The following is a 23,580-nucleotide window of genomic DNA, read 5'->3' on the forward strand; positions in this document are numbered from 1 at the left end:
ATTATTATTATTATTATTATTATTATTATTATTATTATTATTATTATTATTATTATTATTATTATTATTATTATTATTATTATTATTATTATTATTATTATTATTATTATTATTATTATTATTATTATTATTATTAATAAATTTGGTAGACTATCTATACTAATATAATAAAATTTTCTGCTTATTTTTGTAATTTTCGGGCATATAATATAACTCAAATATAATATATGCATATAAATAAAACATAAAAATGTGGAAAATAACGCGTCGTGATTAACAAAGTATACAAATTGTCAATCTTTGAAATTTTTAGGATATATATGTGCAATCCATAAAAAGGCAATTGGGCGATACAAATTTCTTACGAGAAAAATAATAGGATCCAACTATTTTATATTAAATCGCTTTTTAATAGTGATCTAAATGTTTTTTATTCGACCATTAGTATACAATATTAAACCTTTTTTGTTGTTTGAAAATTTTCAAATATTTGATAATTCGGTACCGTTCGTTACAAATTCTTGATGTGATTTTATCTTGTTTTTCATTGTTAATCTGATTATTAGAATATATGGTTTGCTTTGTTTAATATTATTTAGTTTACTTATTTTCGGCTAGAACTTAGTATATATTTCTAGTTCATTTTTCCTCTTTTCTTTCTTTTTTAACCGTGTGTATTTAAAGCACTTTGCTTTTCACCTTTTAAAATTTTTTTATATTTCGAAAATTCGTCGTATCTTTAATCCAACTATATCTTATAATGAATCGAGAAAGTCTAAATAAATCTCTCCAAATAAAAACTCGAATCTATCATATTATTTATCGGTTGAACCATCCAATTTTGATTAGTCATTTTTTTTTATTGAAACAACGAAAAATTCCAAAGCTGTTTTATATTTCAAGCTCTCAAAAATTACAACAAAATACAATACATTTTTTTTGTTTACAAATAATAAACCGCTCAATCTTTATGGCCGTGTCCGGGGAAGGTGTTAAACCATACTATGTGCATGTCCTTGAAATCACGTAAAGTCATAGTAATTAATTATTAAAAACTAAATATATTGTTAATTACAAGAAGGGTTATAATTTGTTGTCTTGAAAGATGAATTAAATAATGGTCCAAACTCAAAACCTTAGACTCACGGATAATCCGTATTTTATTTTTAAAAATATTTAGTCATAGTCACCAACCTTATCATCCTCCCCATATACGATCTATCATATAATAAAATACATAAATATGGATATTTCCACTTGAATCATAAAACTAATAGTTTAATTAACTTTAATTGAATAGTATTTAATTATACTCAGATTTAAATTTAACTAAACTAGTAAATAACTAAAAACAAACAAACTCAAAATAAATGATAAATAATTTTTAATAAAACGTAAACCAAATCAAACTAAAAGTTAATATACAAAATCATAATTTTTAAAAAATTTAAATTCGAATTATTCAACATTTATATTCTTTGATAAATAAATATGTAAACACTTATAAAAATTTGATTGATGAACGGACTAATGTAATCACCGCAACCAAGGAGATTGAGATGAAGTTAGAAGATATTCTCGTAATTCAGTAATTTACCGATGTCTTTCTAGACGATCTTCCCGATTCTGATAGAAGTGACAGGATTGAAGAAGTAGCTGAATGAATTGATGGAGAATGAATTCATTCGACCAAGTGTATCACCTTGGGAAGCACCCTATTGTTCGTGAAGAAGAAGGGCGATAGTATGCGATTGTATGTCGATTAAGAGAACTTAATCAAGTGACTATCAAGAATCGGTATCCATCGTCGATGTTCATGAGTTGTTTGATCAGTTCAAGGGGCGAAGTGGTTTTCAAATTCGAACGAAATTCTATATAAAAACCGAATCTTAATCGAATATGAGTCGGAGAAAAAACAAATTCAAATTAAAACGAATCAAAACACATTAAAACAGAATATATTAATTTATAAATCAACTAGAATTAATAGATTAATTGAATTTAAAGGGATTAATTAGATTAATCCAATCCATTTGGTTTTGAATATATTATTAATAGTTTAGATTAACCCAATCTATTGGTTGAAATAAACCGGGAAATTAAATGGTTGATAAACCAATCAATCCATTTTGCGTCATAGATTGGCCGGTAGAAAAAAACTAATAAAATAAAAATAAAGAAAAAGAACAACTATGCTGAAAGCGTCATTTCGGGATCATGGATGACATGGGAAATCAAAGTACAGTCGTCCTCTGTCTTAAACTTTGGACTGAAATTTGTCAAATCAAATCCATACTTCTTTGCCGACCAAACTCATTAGCTCATCATTATTTTTTATTTTTTGTTTTTACTACATAAATTATCACTAATTACTTACAAAAACGCTACTCTCACTAATGAGATCTTGGTAATTTCCTGCATAATATTATTCTCTTGGGGTAAAATTTTAGCATATGAAAATCTAAATTTGAAAAACAAATATATTTTATATAAAAAATAAAAAAAATAAGGATCAAAACGCAAATTACATTCAAGATTCGGTGATTCGATTGGTAAGAGACGAGTTAAAGTTTTTTTCTCAATCTAGATTCAAGTTTTCATTTGGGTAAAAATATTCGTCTGAATTTTATTGATTTTCTGAGATATAATCGAATAAAAAAGTTGGGTGAATTTTTAAATTATTAAAAAAATTGTAAAAGACTAATATGTGAATGACACATGCACGTGTGAAACTGTTTATTATATGTTCTACGGCCATCGAATAATGTTTCCCATCTAATTTTTATAGTATTTTTCACGATAAATCTACTACATTTTTTCAAGATTCAAGATAATCTTATAAAATAACCAATTTATTTAAACTACACACAAGAATGATCCAAATATCCATAAATGATATAAATAGTTTAGAGAGGAAGATGAGATATGATAAATCTTCCACCACGTCAACATGTTTCTCACTCTTGGTATATTAGATTACGTCTCAAAAATCATATATATCCAATTCCAAACTATATTTTAAAATTGACAGCAACAAAAAGTCTATAAAAATATAAACAAGTGGCCAACAAAAGTCATAATCAATATGGGTAATGATAAATAATTTGCTAATAATTTAAAAGGAAATTTGGGCATTTAAAAATTAATTTCAGGGAAAAGGCAACTGTTTGTGAAGTGTACTTTCATTGTCCTAAAACATGAAACTAGCTCCTTTAGGACAGCTGTGAAGTGTTGTTGTGTTCACTCGCAGCTGTTGTCTACCTAATTGACAACTGTCTTTTTCTATTTTCATCTTATATTATTTTCCTTTTTTTTTTTTCTATCTCAATATGTTTAATAGCACGACAAATCTCGACCTAATGTTTAAAGCTTTATTTTTAATATCCCAATATTAGGTATATATACCTAATTTTGTAATTTAAGCAAGTGAGAAATGAGAGAGGCTAAAACAAAAGGTGAGAAAAAAAGAATGATCGGTATATCAAATTTTACAAGTGTGGATATATGAGTTTAATTACATAATGATAATTCATGTTATTCGTAAAACCGATCTTTTAGATTGAAATTTAAACGAATCAAAGATATTGTTATTCAAAACCATATTATTTTAATTATGAAGCTAACTTTTATATGTTTTTAGTTATAACTCATAATTTAAAGATAGGATCATCAACCTATACATATATATATATATGTATATAATATGATTAATGTGATTGTTTGTTGTAAAGATGGTATCTTTTGAGCAAATGGTTTCAGTCCATCCTTCTTTTGTATAACCTAATCTTCATTCTCCAATACCCAACACTCAAATCATTCAAAATCAAACATTATTTTTCCTTTCTATATTTTTTTTGGCATAATTTGTTGCCTTCATTTTCTTTTCTTTGCTTGGCTTTTCCATTTTGGATTAATTAGAAAAGAAATCGGAAAAAAGAGTATACTATGAATATTTTTAATTAATTTATACACATGGTCTTCCCATGTTGCTACTCGATAAAACCCAACTTCGATAGTTCAATCGGTGAAACAAAGACGTAAATCATTTGTCCCTCTCCCGAGTTCGAGTCTCAAGTTAGAGAAAAAAAAGCGGATATTATAATCAAATAGTTTATTCTAGACTACATAATTAATTTGGGTCTCGACTCAAAACACTTGATTACAAAAAAAAATGTTGCTACTCGATAATATGATCATATTTGTACCTTAGGTAATGTGAGATTAATTTGCACACTATTATAGAAACGTACAAATCAGAACAAGGTTTAGATAATTCTAAAATATATTAATCATTTTGTCTATAGATGAGTCTCTTTAGTAGACGTAGTTTCTTAATTAATTTAATTTCCATTAATCATTAAACATTGTCGACATATATAATTATCTTTAATAATATACTCAAGGGGAATATTAGGTGATCATGAATCCAGATGTATCGTCGCTTAGAGAAACTAAAATTTAACGCACACACAAGTATAGCTGTTACAATTGGATAAGCTCAAGCTTTAAATTTTCAGCTTATGTTAAAAAAAAATTATTAAGATAAATCCAAACTTGGCTAGTTTAATTGGTGTACTCAGGTGCAAAGCGTCTATTCTTCCATTAATTCGAATTTTAAGGTTGGAGAGAAATTTTATATTTCAAATTATATGGTTAGTGTTTGGTCTTAAAATTAGTCTAGACATTGATATAAAATATTCGGATATAAAAAAAAATTCAGTGAGGTACATAAGTATAATTGTTATTGGGTGGACATTTTGGGTTTCATTTCACGATTATTTTGGATTTCTGTTTATTCGATTATCAAAAAATCACACCAAATAGCCATATAAATTAAATCAGTTCGATACATTTCAGTTTTAAAACGGTTCGGTTCGATTTTAACAAAATAAAATTATAACCAAATATTTTGATTTGGTTCGGATTTTTTGAAACGATTCGATTCAGGTATAAACAAAATAATAAAAAAATAAAAAACTATTGCAAATAAAAACCTTTAATAACAAAACAAATGACGTAAAATAACATATATTTAGGACAACAATTTCTTCATAATATTCCTGTGAATTTCATAACATAATATTAAACTATAAAATAACATCTCTTACAATCTCATCACCAAAAATTCCAAGAGACCTCAAGATATATTCATAATATTTTTTTCTTCATTTACTTTAAATTAAAAATGTAATAAATGTATAATAAATCTTATTGCTCTCATGAACATGAAAAATGCTCCATGTCTCTCTCTCTATATATATATATAAATTGTCAAAAGACAACATATTGGTGTCTTTGACTAGATTGGCAAACATGAGATAAGGATGAGGAATTCGTGCAGTGTAAACATAGGATATTGGGATTAAATTGCTTTCGCTCCTAACAAAAGCTTATAATAAGAACCTAAATTAAAAAAAAAAAATTAACCTCAAAAATCTGTGATCAACTTGTTTTCTTTACACTCTTCTAAGAACAAGTGAAGGCAGACGGTAAAGAGAGAAGAAAAGTCACTGAAGCTTTTGACTGCAAAACCTGAAATACTCCACAAGCTTTGAGCAAATCCATGTTGTCCTTATCTTACGGCCATTCTCCGGCGACCAGACAAACCGATTCCTCAGGATTTACACAACCCCCGAGGGGAGCCGAAGAATGAGCTGTCCTCCCATCAAACTGCTCGAGAAAAAATCAGGGAATTACCCGGTGTGATTTGAGCTATTACCCGGTTTTATCAAAGACAGCAATATCGTGTCGAAAACAAATAGCCAGAGACGAAAAGACGAGCTCATGACGCATACCTCTTCACGTAATAGTAGCAGAAGTCGGCAAGAATGAAAGTCTGGACGATTTCCGAAAGGAGGACGATTATTGGCCATAACCCGTACCCTAACGCTGTCAGCAGCCGCCCTCGCGTGTCCAACACCTATTTTCAAAGTGAGAGTGTAATCCCATCAGAATCATTCGTGTTCAGTATAATTTGAATCAAATCCAAGAACGATAAAGAGGTTTATAGTTGCAGGCAAGAACCTGAAGAACCCAGTGTGCACAACTCAAGAACCGAGCTATGCCCAAAGCAAATACATAATGCGCAGTGAACGGCTCCACGATCTGAGAAACAGAAACACACAACCGAGATTAGAATCAGAAATTCTTGATGAATTACAGACGGGGGGGATTTTTTGTGGGTTTTGGTTAAATAATCACAAGCTTTAAAAGCATTGAAAAGGGAAATACCTTTGTGTTTTGCATGACTCTAAGTTGAGGAAGGACTGAAACAGCTTCGAGGTAAACACAGAAAGCCCAAGCAATCCTGTTGATTATGTGGTGATGTGTTGTTGGGTGAACAAGTACAGATAGAACGGCACACGGAATAACCTGCAATCCAAAAAAGACTACGAAAATATTGCTGAACCCGGGAAAAAAGATCTCGGAATATCATTTCCTCTTTGTGGGTTTTACCTTATAACATTAGATCAAGAAAGCATTTTCAACAAATGGGTTCCCCAAGTTTTTATCAGAATCATTTGATACATATAGAAAAAACCGTTTGATCCCTAAAGAACATAACCTTTTAAAAGCTAAGTAATGTGGTTAGCCATTTACAACAACTGACCAAGTAGCAATGAAAACACCATTAGCTCTGAAAGGCATTGAAGCTTATCGTGTGTGAGGACACAAGCTAACTAATTACGACATCAGCAAAGAATAACACGAAAGGATTTCGTATCAAGTACGAAAAAGACCGTATGCTCTTAGAGTTCGCTGATCAACCCTTTCGAGTTCATCCTATGTATAAGTCGTTGCCAGAACAAGATTTTACGTTTTTCCACTTCTGAAGCACAGCAGAGAAGTATGGCTAGGACCAAAGGAACAACAAAGTTGAAACTGAGATTAGAACAAACAGCGACTTACCACATAGTAGATGGCGAAATTGTCCTTGTCTTCCATGTAAGTGGGTCTAAGCTTGAAACGGATCATATAGATGACCCAAACGGTGGTAACCAAAGTAGCGGAATCAAGCAAAGTATGAATATCGAATTCCATGACAAAACTGCAATAGAGCCTCACAGCAAGAAACAGAGCCGTCAGCTCCTGTGACTTCAAAGAAAGCCCTGCAAAGCAATCAAGCATAATCCAACCATCACCAAAACATCCTCAATTTTCCTTTACACAGATTCAAAATCCAGTTCCAGAGAAACCCTATTCGACAATACCAATCAAGATTGCACAATGTAGGACAAATTGTGATGAATTATAGGTATAGGCTGACATCAAACAAACCCTAATCCGAATTATTGACTTCTCAGTGAACCCGAACCAATCTAGTCGAGATTCTTCATCCCTGAACACAACCCATACCCAGAAACTCAAAAGTTTTCCGACAGAAACAGAAACTAACCAGCGCAAGTCTTCTCCTTCATGAGCTTGTAGATGAGGACGGAGATTCCAAGGGCATGAACAGCCTCGGCGGCGACGAAGAGGTTGTCGTGGTCGTGAACAATCATCCTGAGTAAAACGAGAGCCGCCATGGCCGAGACCACGCCGAGAAATGCCTTCACCTTCGGTGGTTGGCGACGAACCCATGTCGTCACTGTGTGTATCGGCCTCTTCGCCGCCTTCATCGTCGATCCCTCTTCCCTCGTTCTTCGGTTTTTTGGAACAAAGATAGAAACTTTCGAACTGGGTACGATGATAAACAGCCAGATCTGACTCCCGTTACGTGCGAATTGTGTTTTTCGTGAGCCAAATCAGGTGACTATTACACTGTGTTTTCGCGGAATTAGGAACGTTTAATATTTTTCCTAATGCGTCAGTATCACCATGTATTTTAGATTTCGATTACTCATAATCATCATTTGATTATCACTAATTAACCTAAATCATATATATGTATTTTTTAATGGAAAATGGAAACAAAGATGTTCAAGTGATCAGGTTATTAACCGAATTGACAAATCCAATAAGATATAACCATAATCAAATCAAATCTTATATAAAAACGGTTATAATTTCTTTAATTTTTTAAAAAATTGAATTGAATAAACAAAATCAAATTTATTCTTTTAAAAATTAGTTTTTTTATTGATAGATGCAACCCAACCAAACCGAACAAAAATAAAATGAAATAAAACCAAAATTGATATAAAAACTAAATAATTATAGTTTTTCCATAATCGAACTAACCGCATATAAATATATTTGAACTGAATACAAAGTGAAACCCAAAATGACTCACAATGTTATCTATATATTTTTTGAAAATAGGGAGATTAGGATGGATGTCTCGGTACAGTTTTTTGAAACCGAATTATACCGAACCAAAAAATACAATATTTTTTCCGATTCAAAATGTCTAAATTCCCAAACGATATTATTTTTATAAAAAAGAATTGAACAAAACTAAATTTTAAGAAACTCAAAAAACCGAAAATTTCTTAAAAAAATCTAAATTAAAAAAAAAAACATAACCAGAACCGAATAAAATATAATAATCGATAGCTACATATTTTTATAAAATCGATTCGTTCCCAAACCGAATAGTGAAACGTCCACCCCTAGTGAAGACTGAAGATTGCGAAGGACCGGTTCGGTCTGATGCGGTTTAGTTTTCAATAATTCACAGCCGAAAAGCAACATAAACAACGTTTAGACTCAGAACGTAATATAAAGGACAGAATCAAGAATAAAAAACGTTCTTTAAGGACAGCAATCCATCAACGTAATGACATAACTGCAACTCTCCTCTGAGTTCTTCAGTACCACGAGTGGTTTTCTCTCTCGCGTCGTAGTACATGACGACGTTCGGGTGTAAGAGCCGGAACAGCACGAAGTCGCGATGGATGTCCAACATCTCGAACGGAGAACGAGTGTATGCTAACCGTTCCGAAAAAACTCCGACCCGATGAACCTTGATCCAGTTCGAACTTCTCTCGTCGCTTCTCGTCCAGATATCCACGGCCTGCTCGAGATTATCGCAGTCCACTAACCATAGTTTTCCTCGAATCCCATACAGCATGAACTCGCGAACGTTTTCAAGTCTCTGATTCTTGGTCGACAAGCAAGGAGGTCGAGATAGAACCGAGAAAGTCTCGTCTGGTAGAGAGAACGATACGATTTGGGAATCGTACGATCTCCAGTATACGTATTCGTCTACGTGAACCGGAGGGGAAGAATGGCGAAGAAGATACGGACAGTGTTTCTCGGATAATCTCCAAGGAGAGATCTCGAGACGACAACCTCGGGTGACAGTAAGGGTAAGAACCTCAAACACGAGGTTAGAACCATGAGAGAGATACCATCGGATAACTTTGTATTGCATCGTGGAATCGACGAATCCGAACGAGACGCTGTGTGGGGAACGAACTCTCCGAGGGGACGGAGAGGGCAGCTCGAGAAAATCTCGGTTTATGGGATCATATAAAGAGAGGGAATTGTCGAGGACGAAACAGAGGAGCTGGTGGTTAGAACCGATGATTCTATTCACTCTGTCTTTGTAAAAACAACGCGTGAATTCGTGTATCGTCTCGTTGTTTTCGTCGGTGAGGAAGATCCGGAGATCGAGGCTGTCGGATCCACGGTGCTTGGAGATGGCGCTGAGGGCGAAAAGACGATCTCGGGAACGACGGTGATGGAGCCGTGAGAAGCGAGGATCTGTGATCAACGAGTTGAATTTCTTCGAAACTGTTCGGAATCTCATTAGGGTTTTGCTTGGAAGATACGAGAGGATCTCGAAGATGAGATCGTAAGGGATAGCAGCCATGCTTTTCTTCTCTCTCTTTTTTTTTTTCTGCAGACTCTTTATATATATATATATATATATATATAGTGTGTGTGTGTAGAGAGGAGATTCAGGTCTTTGTGTTAGATACAGATTCTGTTTTCCTTTTTCCTTTTTTTTTTTGAAAAACGTTGTTTTATTAAAGCAAATCCAAGGATTAATCCTTCATATTTGTGTATTTTCCTTATTCGTATGCTTTGTTTGATAGTGGTAAACTTTCCTTGAATCATATTATTTTTGCACGAATTTCCTTATTCATGTATGTATATAATTCTATATTTGTTGAAATAACATGAAATATATGTAAATTCTTTGATGCTTGTTTAAATTGTGATATGATATATTAAACAGTCAATCTGTATATATCTAAAAATTGGATTTAAAGAGATTTGGTGAAAACATTTAAGTATCCATATCATCATTATGTAGCAAGTTGCTCAATCTTAATGGATTGAATTAAAATCTTCATTAACTATATATAAATCGATTGATCTACCGCTAATTATTACACTTGAACTATATATTATCATCAAATTATTATAATTAAAAAAATAAGTTCATCTTTATTAAAGAAAACGCATTTATATTTAAAATTTATTCATTAGATGATTTTATTTTAGTATAAAAATAACAAAATAATACGTGTATATAAATAAGAAAAATTACAATAGATTATTATAATTAATGATAAAAATAAAAAATTCATCTTAACTATATAAAAAACTTTAATTGGTCTTCAATACTTAAATTCTTATTTTAAAAAAATAAATAAAGAATGCAAATGCAACTCGAACGCCCCTATGCATTAGCCCTTAATAACCTATCGGAATTTTCAATTAGGGTATAACAATAATTTAAAAAAAATAATTGGAAATTGCAAGGAAAGTACCAAAAATCTTTCTCAACCCGGTTCCAAATCATCACTTGAAAATGAACATTTACATAGATTTTTCCAGATCAAAGATCTGGTGAATTTCAGTGTTATAAAAAATCATAACTTTATTATGTATGTGAATATATTGAATTATAATTTTTTTTATATATGCGAATTGAGAGTTACTAACTATTCATTCGTCCACTGAAACAAAAACCGGTCACCAAAAATATTGATTAGTAATTATTATCTACTATTTTTTTAATTAATTCTAATTTAATGAATTATTGGGTATCTTGCTAATATAATATCATTTCTTTTTTCATCTCATATTAGTTTATCTCATACAATTCCATTTTTTTGTTATATTTTGTTTATGATTGGAAAGTTCAGTAAACATTTGATCTTACTATATCTCCGATAAGACAGAGAAAGTACGGGTGGATACCTCTTTATACATTCAGATTTAAATATAGGATAAGAATATAATTTGAATGTTTATTTTCATGTGTATATATATATATACACACACACAACAGTAGGATCGTATGAAAAGGTGAGATTCCCTTTGATTTTATGCATTTTCACTTATATACACAGCACCTCATTTTCATTTGAAAGATTTTTATTTTTAGTTGAATGTTACAAAAAGTGGCTAATGTTTTAAAGGCAAATTGTCTTAGAACTTTACACCATCTTAGATTATTATATTGGTTTTTTTATTCTTCACTCTTTCTGAATATCTCCTCTTGAATTTCAAATGCCTCATGCGTCTAATTTCAGAATCATTGAATATTGATAGTCAGGTAAGATACATATGATATATATATATATATATATATATGTCCTTAAAACCCTAAAAACAGGTCTGACAGTTACAAGATTAAAAAGGAAAAAATTAGTGATGTCAATTTGGGCTGCCCAACCCATTTAAAACCAACCCAAATGGGTTGTATAAATTAGCGGGTTGGGTTTAATCAACCCAACAATAATAGTTTACTGGGTTGGGTTTAACCCACAAAACCCATAGGGCCCCCATTAACCCATTTAGTTAACTTAATTAATTAAAAAACTATTTTAATGGTACTTGATCAAATAAAAAAAAGTGTTTTACGAAGAGTTAAATAGACAAATACACTGAAATATATTGTCAGACCAAATTATGTTTCATTGTCCGACCAAATTATGTTTCAAGTTTGTAACAAAACTTTTTTTAATTAAAATAAATAATAAAACATTAGAAAGAATATATTCACAAAACGTATATATATACATACATACATATGTATCGTGTATGGAAAAATTGTCAGAACATAACGTAAAATAATTGATTACGAAAAAGTTTTACTCTAAAGCAAAACAAATAATGTATAGATTTTACAAAAATTAAATAATATTATAGCAAACCCATCAATTATATGATTCAAGTGTGATAAGAGACCAAATAATGATTGGTCGGTCCATCATCAACAGTTTATATATATATATATATATATTGGTGTCATTTTAATTCGAAGCTTTACGATCAAGATTCTCGCACGACCTAAACTTTTCAAGTTAGTCATTAGACACGTGGCACCAAAATTTAGAATTTTAATTTTATATATTTAAAATTTGATTGGAATCAAAATTTATGTAATAATCAAATAACTGTAGTTTTTATAAAATAAAAATTAAATCGAAAATAGTTCAATAATCGAAAACGGAAATATAAGTATGAATATTCAGAAATATAAAAATAATTAAATAGAAAGGTTTTTGTTAATAAATAATTTGTTAAATTAGGAGTGTAGAATGCGTGAAAGTTAAAATAAAGGTCTTAAAAAGAAAGAAAAAAGGTTTGTAAATAGTTTTTTATTTGGGTCAATTGGGTTAACCCATTAAACCATGGGTTTAATGGGTTTAGACCCATTTAACCCATTAAATAATTTCAACCCAAAAACATAACCCAAAAATGATAATAAATGGGTTGGGTTGGGTTAACCCATCAAACCCAACCCAAATTGACATTACTAGAAAAAATCTTATATAGAACTCAAAAACAGGAAAAGAAAAGGCCAGGAAAAGGCTTGAAGCTTAGACACATCAAGGCCCAATTATAGGCCCATGTAAACGCCTCTTCGGCTTTTTGTTATTCGAACTCTCTCTATCTCGCAACTCCAACGGTCAAATCTCTCTCTCTCGTTCGTCACTCGTCCTGTACAATTCTTCTGTGATTTTTGCTTCTTCGATTGAAATTGAAATCGGGACTAGATTCCTGAGATGGGTGTGAAAAAGGGCTCTCGAGATTCTTCTGAACGGGAGAAATGGGATAAAATCTTCAAGGGTTTGGTCAAGATCCTTCGGACCAAACAGGATCAGCTTGAGACCCTCCTCAAGGACAGGAAGATTCTGGTAGACAGAATCAACACTCAGCATGATCGCTGGAACTCCGACGTTCGACTATTCGAGGATCATATCTCTATGGTAAGTCCCCAATTTTCCAGGAACCCGGCAACAAAAAAGTTAGGGTTTCAGGGTTTTGTCGCCATGAGATCCTTGTATGTTTTTAATTCGATCATAATTTATGATTATTCAGATTAAGAACGAAATTGAAACGATGGATATGATGCGAGTGGCTGAAATCGCGAAATCGAATCTGTTGGTTGGATTGAAGGATAGGGATGCTTCTCTCGGCAAAGTGAAATTGGGTTAGCGAATTCTCTTCTTCCTTAAATTATCGTATTTTTCCTGTCGATGAATCCACTCCCTTTTTTTCCTCGCACTTAAAGCCTGCTTCTTTATAAAATGTATTACAATTTACAACAAATGTTTTGTTCGTTTACATCCTGAAACCAGCATCTTTACTATGTTTGATTCTTGGGGTACCCTTTTGGAGCATTTGCAGATCATGCTATGGATGAGTTGGATGATTTTAAAGCCTGGTTTGACTTCCTCACTATGAATTCAAAGGTGTGAAAGCTAAACCCTTCTCAAGTTTTTTTCTTATGGCTTGATGATTCTGTCTTGCAATGTTGTAAAGAAGTTTGTTTTTTTCCATGCAGAATGAAACTTGCAGTTCTCAATCTGCAGGGGACAAGTCGGCGGAAACCGAGATTAGGAAACTGAGACTCGAGTACGGGAAGCTTGCTTCTGACAAGAACTATGAGGTATCTTCTCTGTTACGAGAAAATCTGTTCGCCTGGAATCAATTCAAACGCCGAGAAACAGAATTCACCGATAAATTGAGGGAGAAAGACGATGAGATCGCGCAATCAAACGTGAAGATTTCAAGTCTGGTCTCCCATCAAGAGCAGCTGCAATTATCCAATGAAGAGAAGGATGGCATCGTCTCAAGATTGAAAGCTAAGGTGGCTGCAATGGAGGAGGAAGCAAGTGAGAAAGATCGGGAAATCTCAAGGCTCTCAAAGGAGCTAGAGTTGGAAAAGAGGTCTCGAACTCCTAAGCTTACACCGGTTTTAACCCGTTGCACGATTCGTAAAAGCAGCAAGACAGAAGAACCTAGTACTGTAGCTGCCAAGAAAGATCTGCCTGGTGCAACTGGCCCAGCTTCGTTAAACCAGAGTGATCAGGTACTGCTACTACCCAAGAACTGATTGTTATAAGCACGTAGATATATATACTAGAATTGATTAGTTTCTGCTGTCAGACAGCAGAGTGTGCTGATTTTCCTGAAACAGAACATAGAAAAGGGTAAATGATATTGTACCATTTTAAAACCTTTGAACAGAGAAGCAATCGAGCGAAGAGGAAAAACCAGAGTAACACTCTGAGTTCGGAAACCCCAAAGTTGTTCACTTCGACATTCAAAGTTCCCAAGTTGAAAGCTCCATCTCCCCAACTATGACACACCTTAGGAACTTAGTTAGGCATCTGCATGTAAGTCTATCTGTTACTAGGAAACATCCCTTTTGATGTAAATTGTAAAATGATGATTACCCACATAACATATAGCTCTAGGAAACTCTCCCCCCACCTCAGGATTTGGATTTTCGGGTATTATTTAGTTAGGGAACTCGCCTTTCTTCCGCAACGAGGTATCACTTCTTTCGTGTTTTGGGATTCGGGTCGAGAGGAGCAATCCAGAAAAGATGGAAGCAACAGGGAGAACGAAGCTTTTGGATGTGCTTTCCGGGTATTTAGCTAGGAACCTTACACTGTATCTGCAACAATGTGTTCTTTGAGAGGGTCTTCTGTTTTTTTTTTTTTTTTTTTTTTTTTTTTTTGATGTTTGTTTGTGTTTTAATTCATGATAGATACCCAATCATGAATTTTAGGGTTTTTTTTGGGTAAAATCATGGATTTTGAGTTGTAGCAGACTTATGGGTGTTTGATGATTGCCTGTGTTTCGACCTCTCTGTGATTTATGATTTGGATATATCATGTTTTTGTTTGGTTGTGTTGATAAGATCTCTTTGTTATCTCCTACTAAACTTTTGAACCGAAACGGAATTAAAAATCAAAACTTTGAATTAAGTTAATATAAGACCGGTTACCAATTCAAATTCTGGTCCGGTTTAGCAAACCGGTTTGCGTTTGCGAAGAACAGCTGGTCCGAATTTTCCATCGACGCCCCGGAAATCTTAAATTCTAAACTTGAGAGAACTTCGTCATGGATGAATTTACAATGCATTTTTGTAACAGAAAAACGAATTTTTACGTAACAAGATGTAATTTAAATAATTATAAAAAAATTAGAGTTATAGAACTGCATGAATATTTGTGTTGTTTCGGCCTTAAAAATCGTTACAAAAGAGATAAATGCCCAAACGTAAAAAAAGGAAAAAAAATTTGAAATATAGGAAAAGGAAAATTAGGAAACTCGATTGAAACACGATACTGCAGATAAAAAATTAAAAAAAAAACTATAAATAAAATAAAATAAGGAGATCTTGCAAGACCTTGATCTTTCCTCTAAAAACCCAAAACCCCAGCGAACAAGACTGTTTACGCAGACAAAAAAAAAAAAAAAAAAGATGAAGAGGAAGAAGAAAGACAGTAACCAAGGAAGAAAAACACGCGATTCGTACGATTCATGTAGATACGGAGAACGTACGGTAGTTGTTTTCGGACAAAGGGAGATTGAAGCTACTTCAACTATGTTGGAATTCTCTCTCGTACCTGTTGTGTTCTGCCCATCCAAACACTCTGTTCTCACAAATCCGCCGGAGGCTTCGTCGCAGAAATCATTGCCAAGTAAAAATTATGAAAATAGGAAACGTAACATGGTAAGTCCTTCTTCCCTTTTTTTTTTTTTGGAAAATCTCAGTAAATTTTCACAGAATATAAAACAAACTTTATTTTTTACTAAATAAAATTTGAATTATAAATAAACCTAAAACTTTATAACAATTATCATTTTTTATATCGATATCGCATATGATATGATGAAAGTGTTTACTTATCACATATGATATCGGTAAGTTATATTAATATTTAAAGACAATAACGATTATAAAGTTTAGTTTTATTGTTCGACTAAAAATTGAAATTGGTTTTTTATTTTATAAGAAACAAAGTTTAGGTTTTGTTTTCTTAAACTCGATAAGTTTAGATATTTTTTGTGATTTTCTTTTTTTTGTTGGGTTTTGATTTTTTTTTTAATTTTAAAATCAAACCGAGTTACTTTTCTCAAAAATTTGTTCAAAGAATCATTATTTTGTTAGGGGGATCAAATTATTTTTGCTGTTTTTTTTCCTTTACTTCGGTTTTAAATATAGAATACGAAACAGGAGTCAGAGCCAGACGCATTACGTAGGGTTCCGAAGAAGGTAATTAATTAATTAATTACATATACATATTTCCTGATTTTTTTTTAAATATTTTCAATCATTAGAGATTTTTTTTACAAATGTTTTTCGTTAATCAATGATATGAATTCAGGCGGCTCAAGTGCAACCCAGTGATGATCCCAGCCCGTGTGTAGTTCACCAGGAGCCGTCGATCAAGACTGATCGGACGATTGCCACGTCGTCGCCAGTGGGAACGACGTCGTTTCAAAGGAAAGCCAATATTCCAACGCAAGTGCAAGTGGAGCGTCAAGCAGTGACGCACGGTAGTAGCGAGAAGATTCATCAAAACCCACAAACGCAAACGCTTATTCAAACGCAAACGGAGACGCAAACGCACAACGTGGTTGATGCTAGTAAATTGGCGGCTGAGGCGGCCAGAGCAAGGAGAAAGGAAATCCGAAAGTCCAAGAGAACAAAAAATAACTGAAAACTAATTTTTTTTTATGGAAGTGAAAACTAGTTTTTTTTTTTTTTTTTTTTTTTTTGCAAAATGAGAATCCGAACCGAATCCTAGGAATGGTTACAATCGCAATAACCGGACCCGAAGCGAAGCCTGAAACGGTGACCCCTAGAATCATCAGCTCCGAAGCTTAATCACTCGGGAAACTCTTTCGAAAAAGACGGGGCACATGCTTGGGCTGAACATGAGAGCATCCCTCATCCAGTCCGGTGCCACTCTTTCGAATGTTCCGAGTGATACGAGATTGTACAGAAGCTCGGGTTCTCCTCCGCCTCTCGAGTTGTTTACACGGGTTAGGCTGAACGAGTAACCTGTCACGGTGACAAGAACAGCATCTCGGTGATTTCCTTGTGGTTATAGCGATTTGGATAGATGATTCACAGAAGTGCTTATCCAAGGCAACTCATGCTTCATTTGTGAATTCAAATCATCCCGTAACCAAACCGAATATAACCTAACCGAACTGAACGGAATTCATATATAATAACCGAACGGTTATAAGTTTTCTAAACCAAAATAACCAAACCCGAATAAGCCACCCCTAAGAACAAAAGGAGAGAATATTAATAACGAAAGTTGTCGGGAAAAAACGGGTAATGAACTCGCGTTTGTTAGATGAATTACCGCTTGATGGATGCGAGGCGATAATGCAGACTCCATTGAATTGATTAATAGTAGATAGCTCCATCCCCAGTAGGTATTCGCTGAGGGTTTGAAATGTACAAATGACAGATTCGCTTGATATGGCACGAGTGTTTTTGCAGCATGCCGGCTGAAACCATGAAAGTTAGTGAAACAAACCGATGGTGCAAGAAAGAAGATGCATAGTATCAATCATTCAATCCGAATTCCGAAATAAACTGAAAAAGACGAAACTGTAATTTGCTCACCACTACTTGGTCATGGCTGCCAACACGAGGTGAAGTCATGCATACTTCTGCAATATCTTCCGAGGGTCTGCTTCGTTTTCTCATGCTTCTCGTCACAACTCGAGCACTTTCAGGGGTTCTTGTCTGTGGTTTACAACCTCGTTCCTCCTGAAGCATCTCTTTTAGTTTCTCGAGCTCTTCAGAAAGCTTTTTGTCTGTCGAAATTTCCGTTTTAAGTAGTGAGATGGAGAAGCAAAACAGAGGGGAAACCGTTCAAACCATGTTAAAGAAAATGCAACATGACCCACTATGATCGCTTTACGTTATCTCACTCAGCTAGATTCATAAACTAGCATAGTTCATGTCCAATGAAAATGCTGCATTCCATGACACACTTTATGCAATTTGCTTCTTACTCTTCTGTTCTTCTTCCATAAGAAGCTTTTGGTACTCGGCAAAATCCTTGTCCTTAGCGGATCTAAGATCAAGATTGTTACTGTTAGATTCACGAGGCTCCAACTTTCACAAGATATGGCTGGCTCAGAAAGCTTTCCAAGGTAAAGTTAACAGTATAAAGGGAGATAACTCAAGGTACATGCCTAATGGAAGTCAATTCACTAGTTAAATTCTCCACTATCCCCTGCAAATTTTCTTTCTCACTACTCAGATGCTGTATTAACTTCTCCGCAGCTGCAAAAGCAAAAGAAAGAAGAACACACTGAGAAAGCTGGATTCCCACTAGACTTAGGCAATAACCTATATAAAAGAAAACCCACAATGATGATTTCCAAAACTGAATGGAACTCTTTCTGTGTCTTAATAAACAATTACGGCCAAGTTACATTACATAGTTTCGACTCTGTCGTAATTCTACCATGTCTGTAGATTGAGCAATTCGCACAGACCACACTCTTAACTTATCACTACTAGTACAGTACATGATAGATGATAAATGAGTAGTCCATGGGCAAAATCGATATATTAGGGGCAGGGCATCCCGGTGCACAAAGCATCCCATTGAGCAGGGGTCTAGGAAGGGTCTCACCACAAGGGCGAAATCCATATATAACCTACTGAATTTAGCATTTGAAAGCTAGACACTTTGATAATGCAAGAACTCATTCACATGGTTGCTTTCGAAAACCCGGAAATGAAAAACAGTTATATCATTCACGCCCTTGAAAGAAATTTGAAGCCAATTAACTAACCAAAATGTACACTACAAGGAGCCCGTAATCACCGATAATTCGGGATGAAAAACGGATTTCAAGCGCAGAACTGAGGATTGAACTCTTGCCAAGCATTCTCAAATTCTAAAATTGATTAGGAGCCAACTAAATCTCGCGCGAATGTAGATGAACAAGGAGAGAGATTCATACCGGACACAAAGCTTATGAACTTCTCTTCTTGTTCCCGATTAACTTCGTCGATTTCGAACAATTTCTTCTTCTGCAGATAGGAGAAAGACGAACCGAACCACACACAATTCCACAACAAAACAACTCAGAAACTCATAAAATGAACCAAAAATAGGAAAATCAGACACCGAACAAAGATTCAGAGGACAAGAACCTTGAGTTCTCTGTATTTGTCGTAGAGTTTGGCGTAGAGAGCCTCCATATGCAACTGAAGCATCAAAAAAACATCGATCGAAAGATCAATTCACCAAAAGACGAAGCGAAAAATCAAAAATTTCTGAGAGATGAAATCACAAACAGATGATTCCGAGATCCTGAGGTTCGATCTAAGTAACACAACGCTTGGATTCACAGTCTGAAATCACTCCCGGGTTGGATTCAGGAGAAAAGCACCAAAATGAAATTCAAATTTCTTTTTTTCCTCAACGAGGGGAAATAAAAAAAATAAAAAAAATAAAAAAAAATGGAAGCTTTATTAATCATTATTAAATCGGGCCTGATTTGAGGCCCATGAGCTTTAAGAAAATAAGAATATGGACATCTTGTCTTTTAAGCAAAATTTTCGTGTAATTTATGGAAAAATGACATATTATTGTAAAAACAAAATCTTAAATAAATATAAGAATTTTTAAATTTTCAAACAAATACACGAATTCTTTTTAATTTCTACATTAAAAGTTAAAACCTTAATTTTTAAAATTTTTCTAAAAAAAACACCATAATATTTGGGATTCGTTTAAAAATCTAGGATTTAATTTCATTTTGATAATAATTTAAAAGTTCATAATTTATTTGCATTATTTTTTAAAAAAATTATAAAGAATTCATGTATTTATTTGGAAATTTTAAAGTTTGAATTTATTTGTGATTTTTTTACAAGTTTGTGTATTAATATGTCAATTACCTTAATCTATAGTTTTTCAGTGTTTTTTATTTGATTTTAATTTTTTTATCACTTTAATTTAGCGGTCGACTTGATCCACTCAAATCATAAGACAAGAAAAGATGTGAAGCTCTAATTCTTAATATGTCATGAAAACGGTAATTATAATCCATGTGGTTAGTTTTTATTGTTTCCATTAGGCCAAAGACAGAAATCTCGATTTTTTAACAGTCGACGTGACTAATTAATTAGTCGCATATTTAAAAATCGAATATATGCACAATGATTATTACAAAACAGCAGTCGTCTTTAAACCATAATAACAAACAAACTTGCACATTAAAAAAATTCCCATATTGCACCAATTCAACAATAACACGTACATACATACATACATACATATATATATATATATATGATTTTAGTAAGCAACAAAGAAGAGAGAGAGAGAGGAGAGAAGTGCTTCAATCAAACGAATGCAATAAAAATACAGGACATTAATAACATATAACCCGAGTTTTTGCGTTTCCACCTTCGTTCCGACAAAAGAAAAACAGATAAAACCACGATCAAGCAGCCTCGTACCCATCCTCCTCGTCCTCGTACTCGCCCTCGTCATCGGCCGTAGCATCTTGGTACTGCTGGTACTCGGCCACAAGGTCATTCATATTGCTCTCGGCTTCCGTAAACTCCATCTCGTCCATCCCTTCTCCCGTGTACCAATGCAGGAAAGCCTTCCGCCTAAACATGGCCGTGAACTGCTCGCTCACCCTCCGGAACATCTCCTGTATCGACGTCGAGTTCCCCACGAAAGTCGATGCCATCTTTACCCCCTTTGGCGGGATATCGCAAACGCTGGATTTCACATTGTTCGGGATCCACTCCACAAAGTAGGACGAGTTCTTGTTCTGGACGTTTAGTATCTGCTCGTCCACTTCCTTTGTGCTCATCTTCCCCCTGAACATGGCCGAGGCCGTGAGGTAGCGTCCATGTCGCGGATCAGCGGCGCACATCATGTTCTTTGCATCCCACATTTGCTGGGTCAGCTCGGGAACCGTGAGGGAGATGTACTGTTGGGAGCCACGGGATGTGAGGGGGGCAAATCCGACCATGAAGAAATGGAGACGAGGGAACGGGATCAGGTTCACGGCCAGTTTCCTGAGGTCGGAGTTCAACTGTCCGGGGAACCTCAGAGAGCAGGTCACTCCACTCATAGTTGCAGAGATCAAGTGGTTCAAGTCTCCAACTGCACAACAAAGGAATTATTTGATCCAGGTTTAGCGAATTCTCTCGTTCGGTGGATTGGAGTATCCGGGATTTTTTTTGTTACTTACAGCTAGGAGTGCTGAGTTTGAGGGTGCGGAAGCAGATATCGTAGAGAGCTTCATTGTCAAGAACCATGCATTCATCGGCATTCTCAACGAGCTGGTGGACCGAAAGAGTGGCATTGTATGGCTCCACGACAGTGTCAGAGACCTTTGGAGATGGGAAAACGGAGAAGGTAAGCATCATCCTGTCTGGGTATTCCTCACGGATCTTCGATATCAGGAGAGTTCCCATTCCAGAACCTGTGCCTCCTCCCAGCGAGTGGCACACCTGAAAACCTGAATCAAGAAGAAAAACGTTGCACCCCTTGAAGGAAACGAGGACATTATGTATATATGTACGTATGTGGATGTATGTATATACACTAACTACTATCAAATGGTATATGCATACATCAATTCCATGACCCTTTTTACCCGGATCCAATAATTCAGTGAGGTATTTTGGTATTTACTTAAATTGAAGGCAGCGAGCTTTCTTGGGATGTGGTCAATAATATTCTACAAAACTATTAAACAATATAGTTGCTGACCCACTTCCCCCTATCTAGATAATGCAGAAAATAATATGCTTCACCTCTACAACATCATTGAAAGAAATTTACAATTGTAATAGGGGGACCAGGCCACAACAGACTACCGACACAGTTTACAGTTCGTAATTTGTCACAACATGCAAAATGAAACCAACTTTTTGTGAAATATTTTCCAAAAACCCAACTGTGGGAGCCACGGCATCCCGCTTACTGTACCAAAGTCACTCTTAAGATAATCTTTTTTAATTCATCCTAAAGACAATATCAAATTAATGTCATTTTTTTTTCAAAACCGCATCCTCGCGAATCCCCATGTAGTGGAACAGCAAGGGCATTCCCAATAAGTGATCACAGCTGACTCAAGACAGTATTTCCATTGTCATTTTGAATGAATTATTGAAGAGGGATTCCACGAAGAACATGGAAAGCAAAACAAGTAACAAAACAAATACTGCGGAGGAACCCATGTCCAGATTATGGGGAAATGCCATTTGATTTAATTGGTGCATGAAACTTCTCATACCGTTATGTGTGTACCTATTGAATTCGTGATTATTCTACACTACAGTTAGGAACTTATGAACCATAATGATGCAACACATAATGATTCAGAGAGCAACAGGAATCCAACATCTCTGCCTTTTGATCAGGAAAAAAACCGTGACAGGAATCGAAGAATTAGGAATCGAGCGATCGCAAACCGAAATTTGGTAAGGAATGATCAAACCAGATGATCAATCAGAACGAATCTACAAAAAACAAATCGAGATCTTCGAATACTCTCTATATGTTCATAAATATTTCTGGAATTTACATGGACTTGACATCCATTAAATTGATCGATCTGAGAATCATTGATACCAAAATCAGAGTGTTTATCGCGACGAAATATGTGAAACAATCGATGAAATCAGAACACGAGAAACTAGCATCGACGATTCCGTACTCATCCACACATCCTACGATTCCTCGATTTCCACGAAACATGCAATGAGATCAAAGCAATACGATACCGAAAACAAAATAAACGGAGAAACACGATTCATATATGCATATATATACCTTGCAAGCAGTCGCAGTTCTCGGCCTCCTTGCGAACAACATCGAGAACGGCATCAATGAGCTCAGCGCCTTCGGTGTAATGACCCTTGGCCCAGTTGTTACCGGCGCCTGACTGTCCGAAGACGAAGTTGTCGGGGCGGAAGATCTGACCATAGGGACCGGATCTGATGCTGTCCATGGTGCCAGGCTCGAGATCCATGAGGACGGCGCGAGGGACATACCTTCCACCGGAGGCCTCATTGTAGTATACGTTGATGCGCTCGAGCTGGAGATCGGCGGAGTCACCGTTGTATCGGCCAGTGGGATCGACGCCGTGCTCGTCGCAGATGACCTCCCAGAACTTGGAACCGATCTGGTTCCCGCATTGGCCGCCTTGGACGTGGAGGATCTCTCTCATGGCGGCGACGAGAACGACGACGGAGAGATTTGTTTTGGATGGAGAGATCGGGAGAGAGAGATGGGGAGAAATGGAGAGAGGAGGGAGATATGAAGGGGAGGGAGAAGAGGAAAAGGTTAAAAAAAAAATTTAAAATACAGAGAGGCGGTACAGTTTTTTTTTTTTTTTTTTTTTTTTTTTTTTGGGGGG

At 34.8% G+C, this 23,580-nt stretch overlaps 6 protein-coding genes across 8 annotated transcripts; 2 read left to right on the forward strand and 4 right to left on the reverse strand.

The window, feature by feature from the left end:
* Nucleotides 1-5,325: 5,325 nt before the first annotated feature.
* Nucleotides 5,326-7,756, reverse strand: LOC104811409 (putative ER lumen protein-retaining receptor C28H8.4). The gene is made up of 6 exons (XM_010538088.2): nt 7,397-7,756; nt 6,910-7,109; nt 6,232-6,372; nt 6,025-6,105; nt 5,796-5,920; nt 5,326-5,670 (listed from the first exon to the last, which is right to left on the reverse strand). The coding sequence occupies exons 1-6, from the start codon at nt 7,617-7,619 to the stop codon at nt 5,622-5,624; spliced, it is 819 nt and encodes a 272-aa protein (XP_010536390.1). The 5' UTR covers nt 7,620-7,756; the 3' UTR covers nt 5,326-5,621.
* Nucleotides 7,757-8,674: 918 nt separating this feature from the next.
* On the reverse strand, nt 8,675-9,757 carry LOC104813237 (F-box protein At3g07870-like). The gene has a single exon (XM_010540804.1). The coding sequence runs from the start codon at nt 9,755-9,757 to the stop codon at nt 8,675-8,677; it is 1,083 nt and encodes a 360-aa protein (XP_010539106.1).
* A 3,050-nt stretch (nt 9,758-12,807) lies between these two features.
* Nucleotides 12,808-15,038, forward strand: LOC104811410 (tropomyosin-like). The gene is made up of 5 exons (XM_010538089.2): nt 12,808-13,115; nt 13,228-13,339; nt 13,537-13,601; nt 13,694-14,221; nt 14,380-15,038. The coding sequence occupies exons 1-5, from the start codon at nt 12,912-12,914 to the stop codon at nt 14,494-14,496; spliced, it is 1,026 nt and encodes a 341-aa protein (XP_010536391.1). The 5' UTR covers nt 12,808-12,911; the 3' UTR covers nt 14,497-15,038.
* A 588-nt stretch (nt 15,039-15,626) lies between these two features.
* LOC104811412 lies at nt 15,627-16,882 on the forward strand. Of its 2 annotated transcripts, none has more exons than XM_010538093.1 (3): nt 15,627-15,877; nt 16,370-16,420; nt 16,533-16,882. In XM_010538093.1, exons 1-3 carry the CDS (start codon nt 15,749-15,751, stop codon nt 16,866-16,868), a joined length of 516 nt encoding a protein of 171 aa, XP_010536395.1. In that variant the 5' UTR covers nt 15,627-15,748; the 3' UTR covers nt 16,869-16,882. The 2 variants fall into 2 exon arrangements, with proteins under 2 accessions (XP_010536395.1, XP_010536396.1); XM_010538094.1 differs by having other exon boundaries at nt 16,382-16,420.
* Nucleotides 16,786-19,604, reverse strand: LOC104811411. Of its 2 annotated transcripts, XM_010538091.1 has the most exons (8): nt 19,487-19,604; nt 19,343-19,396; nt 19,150-19,219; nt 18,370-18,460; nt 18,187-18,248; nt 17,792-17,985; nt 17,526-17,673; nt 16,786-17,212 (listed from the first exon to the last, which is right to left on the reverse strand). In XM_010538091.1, the coding sequence occupies exons 2-8, from the start codon at nt 19,388-19,390 to the stop codon at nt 17,019-17,021; spliced, it is 807 nt and encodes a 268-aa protein (XP_010536393.1). In that variant the 5' UTR covers nt 19,391-19,396; nt 19,487-19,604; the 3' UTR covers nt 16,786-17,018. The 2 variants fall into 2 exon arrangements, with proteins under 2 accessions (XP_010536393.1, XP_010536392.1); XM_010538090.1 differs by having other exon boundaries at nt 19,343-19,604.
* An 806-nt stretch (nt 19,605-20,410) lies between these two features.
* LOC104811413 (tubulin beta-1 chain-like) lies at nt 20,411-23,480 on the reverse strand. The gene is made up of 3 exons (XM_010538095.2): nt 22,995-23,480; nt 21,406-21,675; nt 20,411-21,317 (listed from the first exon to the last, which is right to left on the reverse strand). The coding sequence occupies exons 1-3, from the start codon at nt 23,389-23,391 to the stop codon at nt 20,641-20,643; spliced, it is 1,344 nt and encodes a 447-aa protein (XP_010536397.1). The 5' UTR covers nt 23,392-23,480; the 3' UTR covers nt 20,411-20,640.
* Between the last annotated feature and the right edge of the window lie 100 nt (nt 23,481-23,580).

The sequence above is a fragment of the Tarenaya hassleriana genome, unplaced genomic scaffold (assembly GCF_000463585.1).
Source record: "Tarenaya hassleriana unplaced genomic scaffold, ASM46358v1 Cleome2, whole genome shotgun sequence".
In the NCBI taxonomy this organism is placed as follows: Eukaryota; Viridiplantae; Streptophyta; class Magnoliopsida; order Brassicales; family Cleomaceae; genus Tarenaya; species Tarenaya hassleriana.

What these genes read in the sequence shown, in the direction of transcription:
- LOC104811409 (XM_010538088.2), bottom strand. Translation starts at nt 7,619, where the DNA reads ATGAAGGCGGCGAAGAGGCCGATACACACAGTGACGACATGGGTTCGT. An exon ending in GAAGGAGAAGACTTGCGCTG is followed by an intron (nt 7,110 to 7,396) that starts GTTAGTTTCTGT and finishes ATTGCTTTGCAG; the next exon opens with GGCTTTCTTTGAAGTCACAG. An exon ending in GAGTCATGCAAAACACAAAG is followed by an intron (nt 6,106 to 6,231) that starts GTATTTCCCTTT and finishes TCTGTTTCTCAG; the next exon opens with ATCGTGGAGCCGTTCACTGC.
- LOC104813237 (XM_010540804.1), bottom strand. Translation starts at nt 9,757, where the DNA reads ATGGCTGCTATCCCTTACGATCTCATCTTCGAGATCCTCTCGTATCTT.
- LOC104811410 (XM_010538089.2), top strand. Translation starts at nt 12,912, where the DNA reads ATGGGTGTGAAAAAGGGCTCTCGAGATTCTTCTGAACGGGAGAAATGG. An exon ending in TCTCGGCAAAGTGAAATTGG is followed by an intron (nt 13,340 to 13,536) that starts GTTAGCGAATTC and finishes GAGCATTTGCAG; the next exon opens with ATCATGCTATGGATGAGTTG. An exon ending in TCCTCACTATGAATTCAAAG is followed by an intron (nt 13,602 to 13,693) that starts GTGTGAAAGCTA and finishes TTTTCCATGCAG; the next exon opens with AATGAAACTTGCAGTTCTCA.
- LOC104811412 (XM_010538093.1), top strand. Translation starts at nt 15,749, where the DNA reads ATGTTGGAATTCTCTCTCGTACCTGTTGTGTTCTGCCCATCCAAACAC. An exon ending in AAAATAGGAAACGTAACATG is followed by an intron (nt 15,878 to 16,369) that starts GTAAGTCCTTCT and finishes TTTTAAATATAG; the next exon opens with AATACGAAACAGGAGTCAGA. An exon ending in TACGTAGGGTTCCGAAGAAG is followed by an intron (nt 16,421 to 16,532) that starts GTAATTAATTAA and finishes ATATGAATTCAG; the next exon opens with GCGGCTCAAGTGCAACCCAG.
- LOC104811411 (XM_010538090.1), bottom strand. Translation starts at nt 19,405, where the DNA reads ATGCTTCAGTTGCATATGGAGGCTCTCTACGCCAAACTCTACGACAAA. An exon ending in AGTGAATTGACTTCCATTAG is followed by an intron (nt 18,249 to 18,369) that starts GCATGTACCTTG and finishes TCTTGATCTTAG; the next exon opens with ATCCGCTAAGGACAAGGATT. An exon ending in TATGGAAGAAGAACAGAAGA is followed by an intron (nt 17,986 to 18,186) that starts GTAAGAAGCAAA and finishes AAATTTCGACAG; the next exon opens with ACAAAAAGCTTTCTGAAGAG.
- LOC104811413 (XM_010538095.2), bottom strand. Translation starts at nt 23,391, where the DNA reads ATGAGAGAGATCCTCCACGTCCAAGGCGGCCAATGCGGGAACCAGATC. An exon ending in GAACTGCGACTGCTTGCAAG is followed by an intron (nt 21,676 to 22,994) that starts GTATATATATGC and finishes TTCTTGATTCAG; the next exon opens with GTTTTCAGGTGTGCCACTCG. An exon ending in CAAACTCAGCACTCCTAGCT is followed by an intron (nt 21,318 to 21,405) that starts GTAAGTAACAAA and finishes TTTGTTGTGCAG; the next exon opens with TTGGAGACTTGAACCACTTG.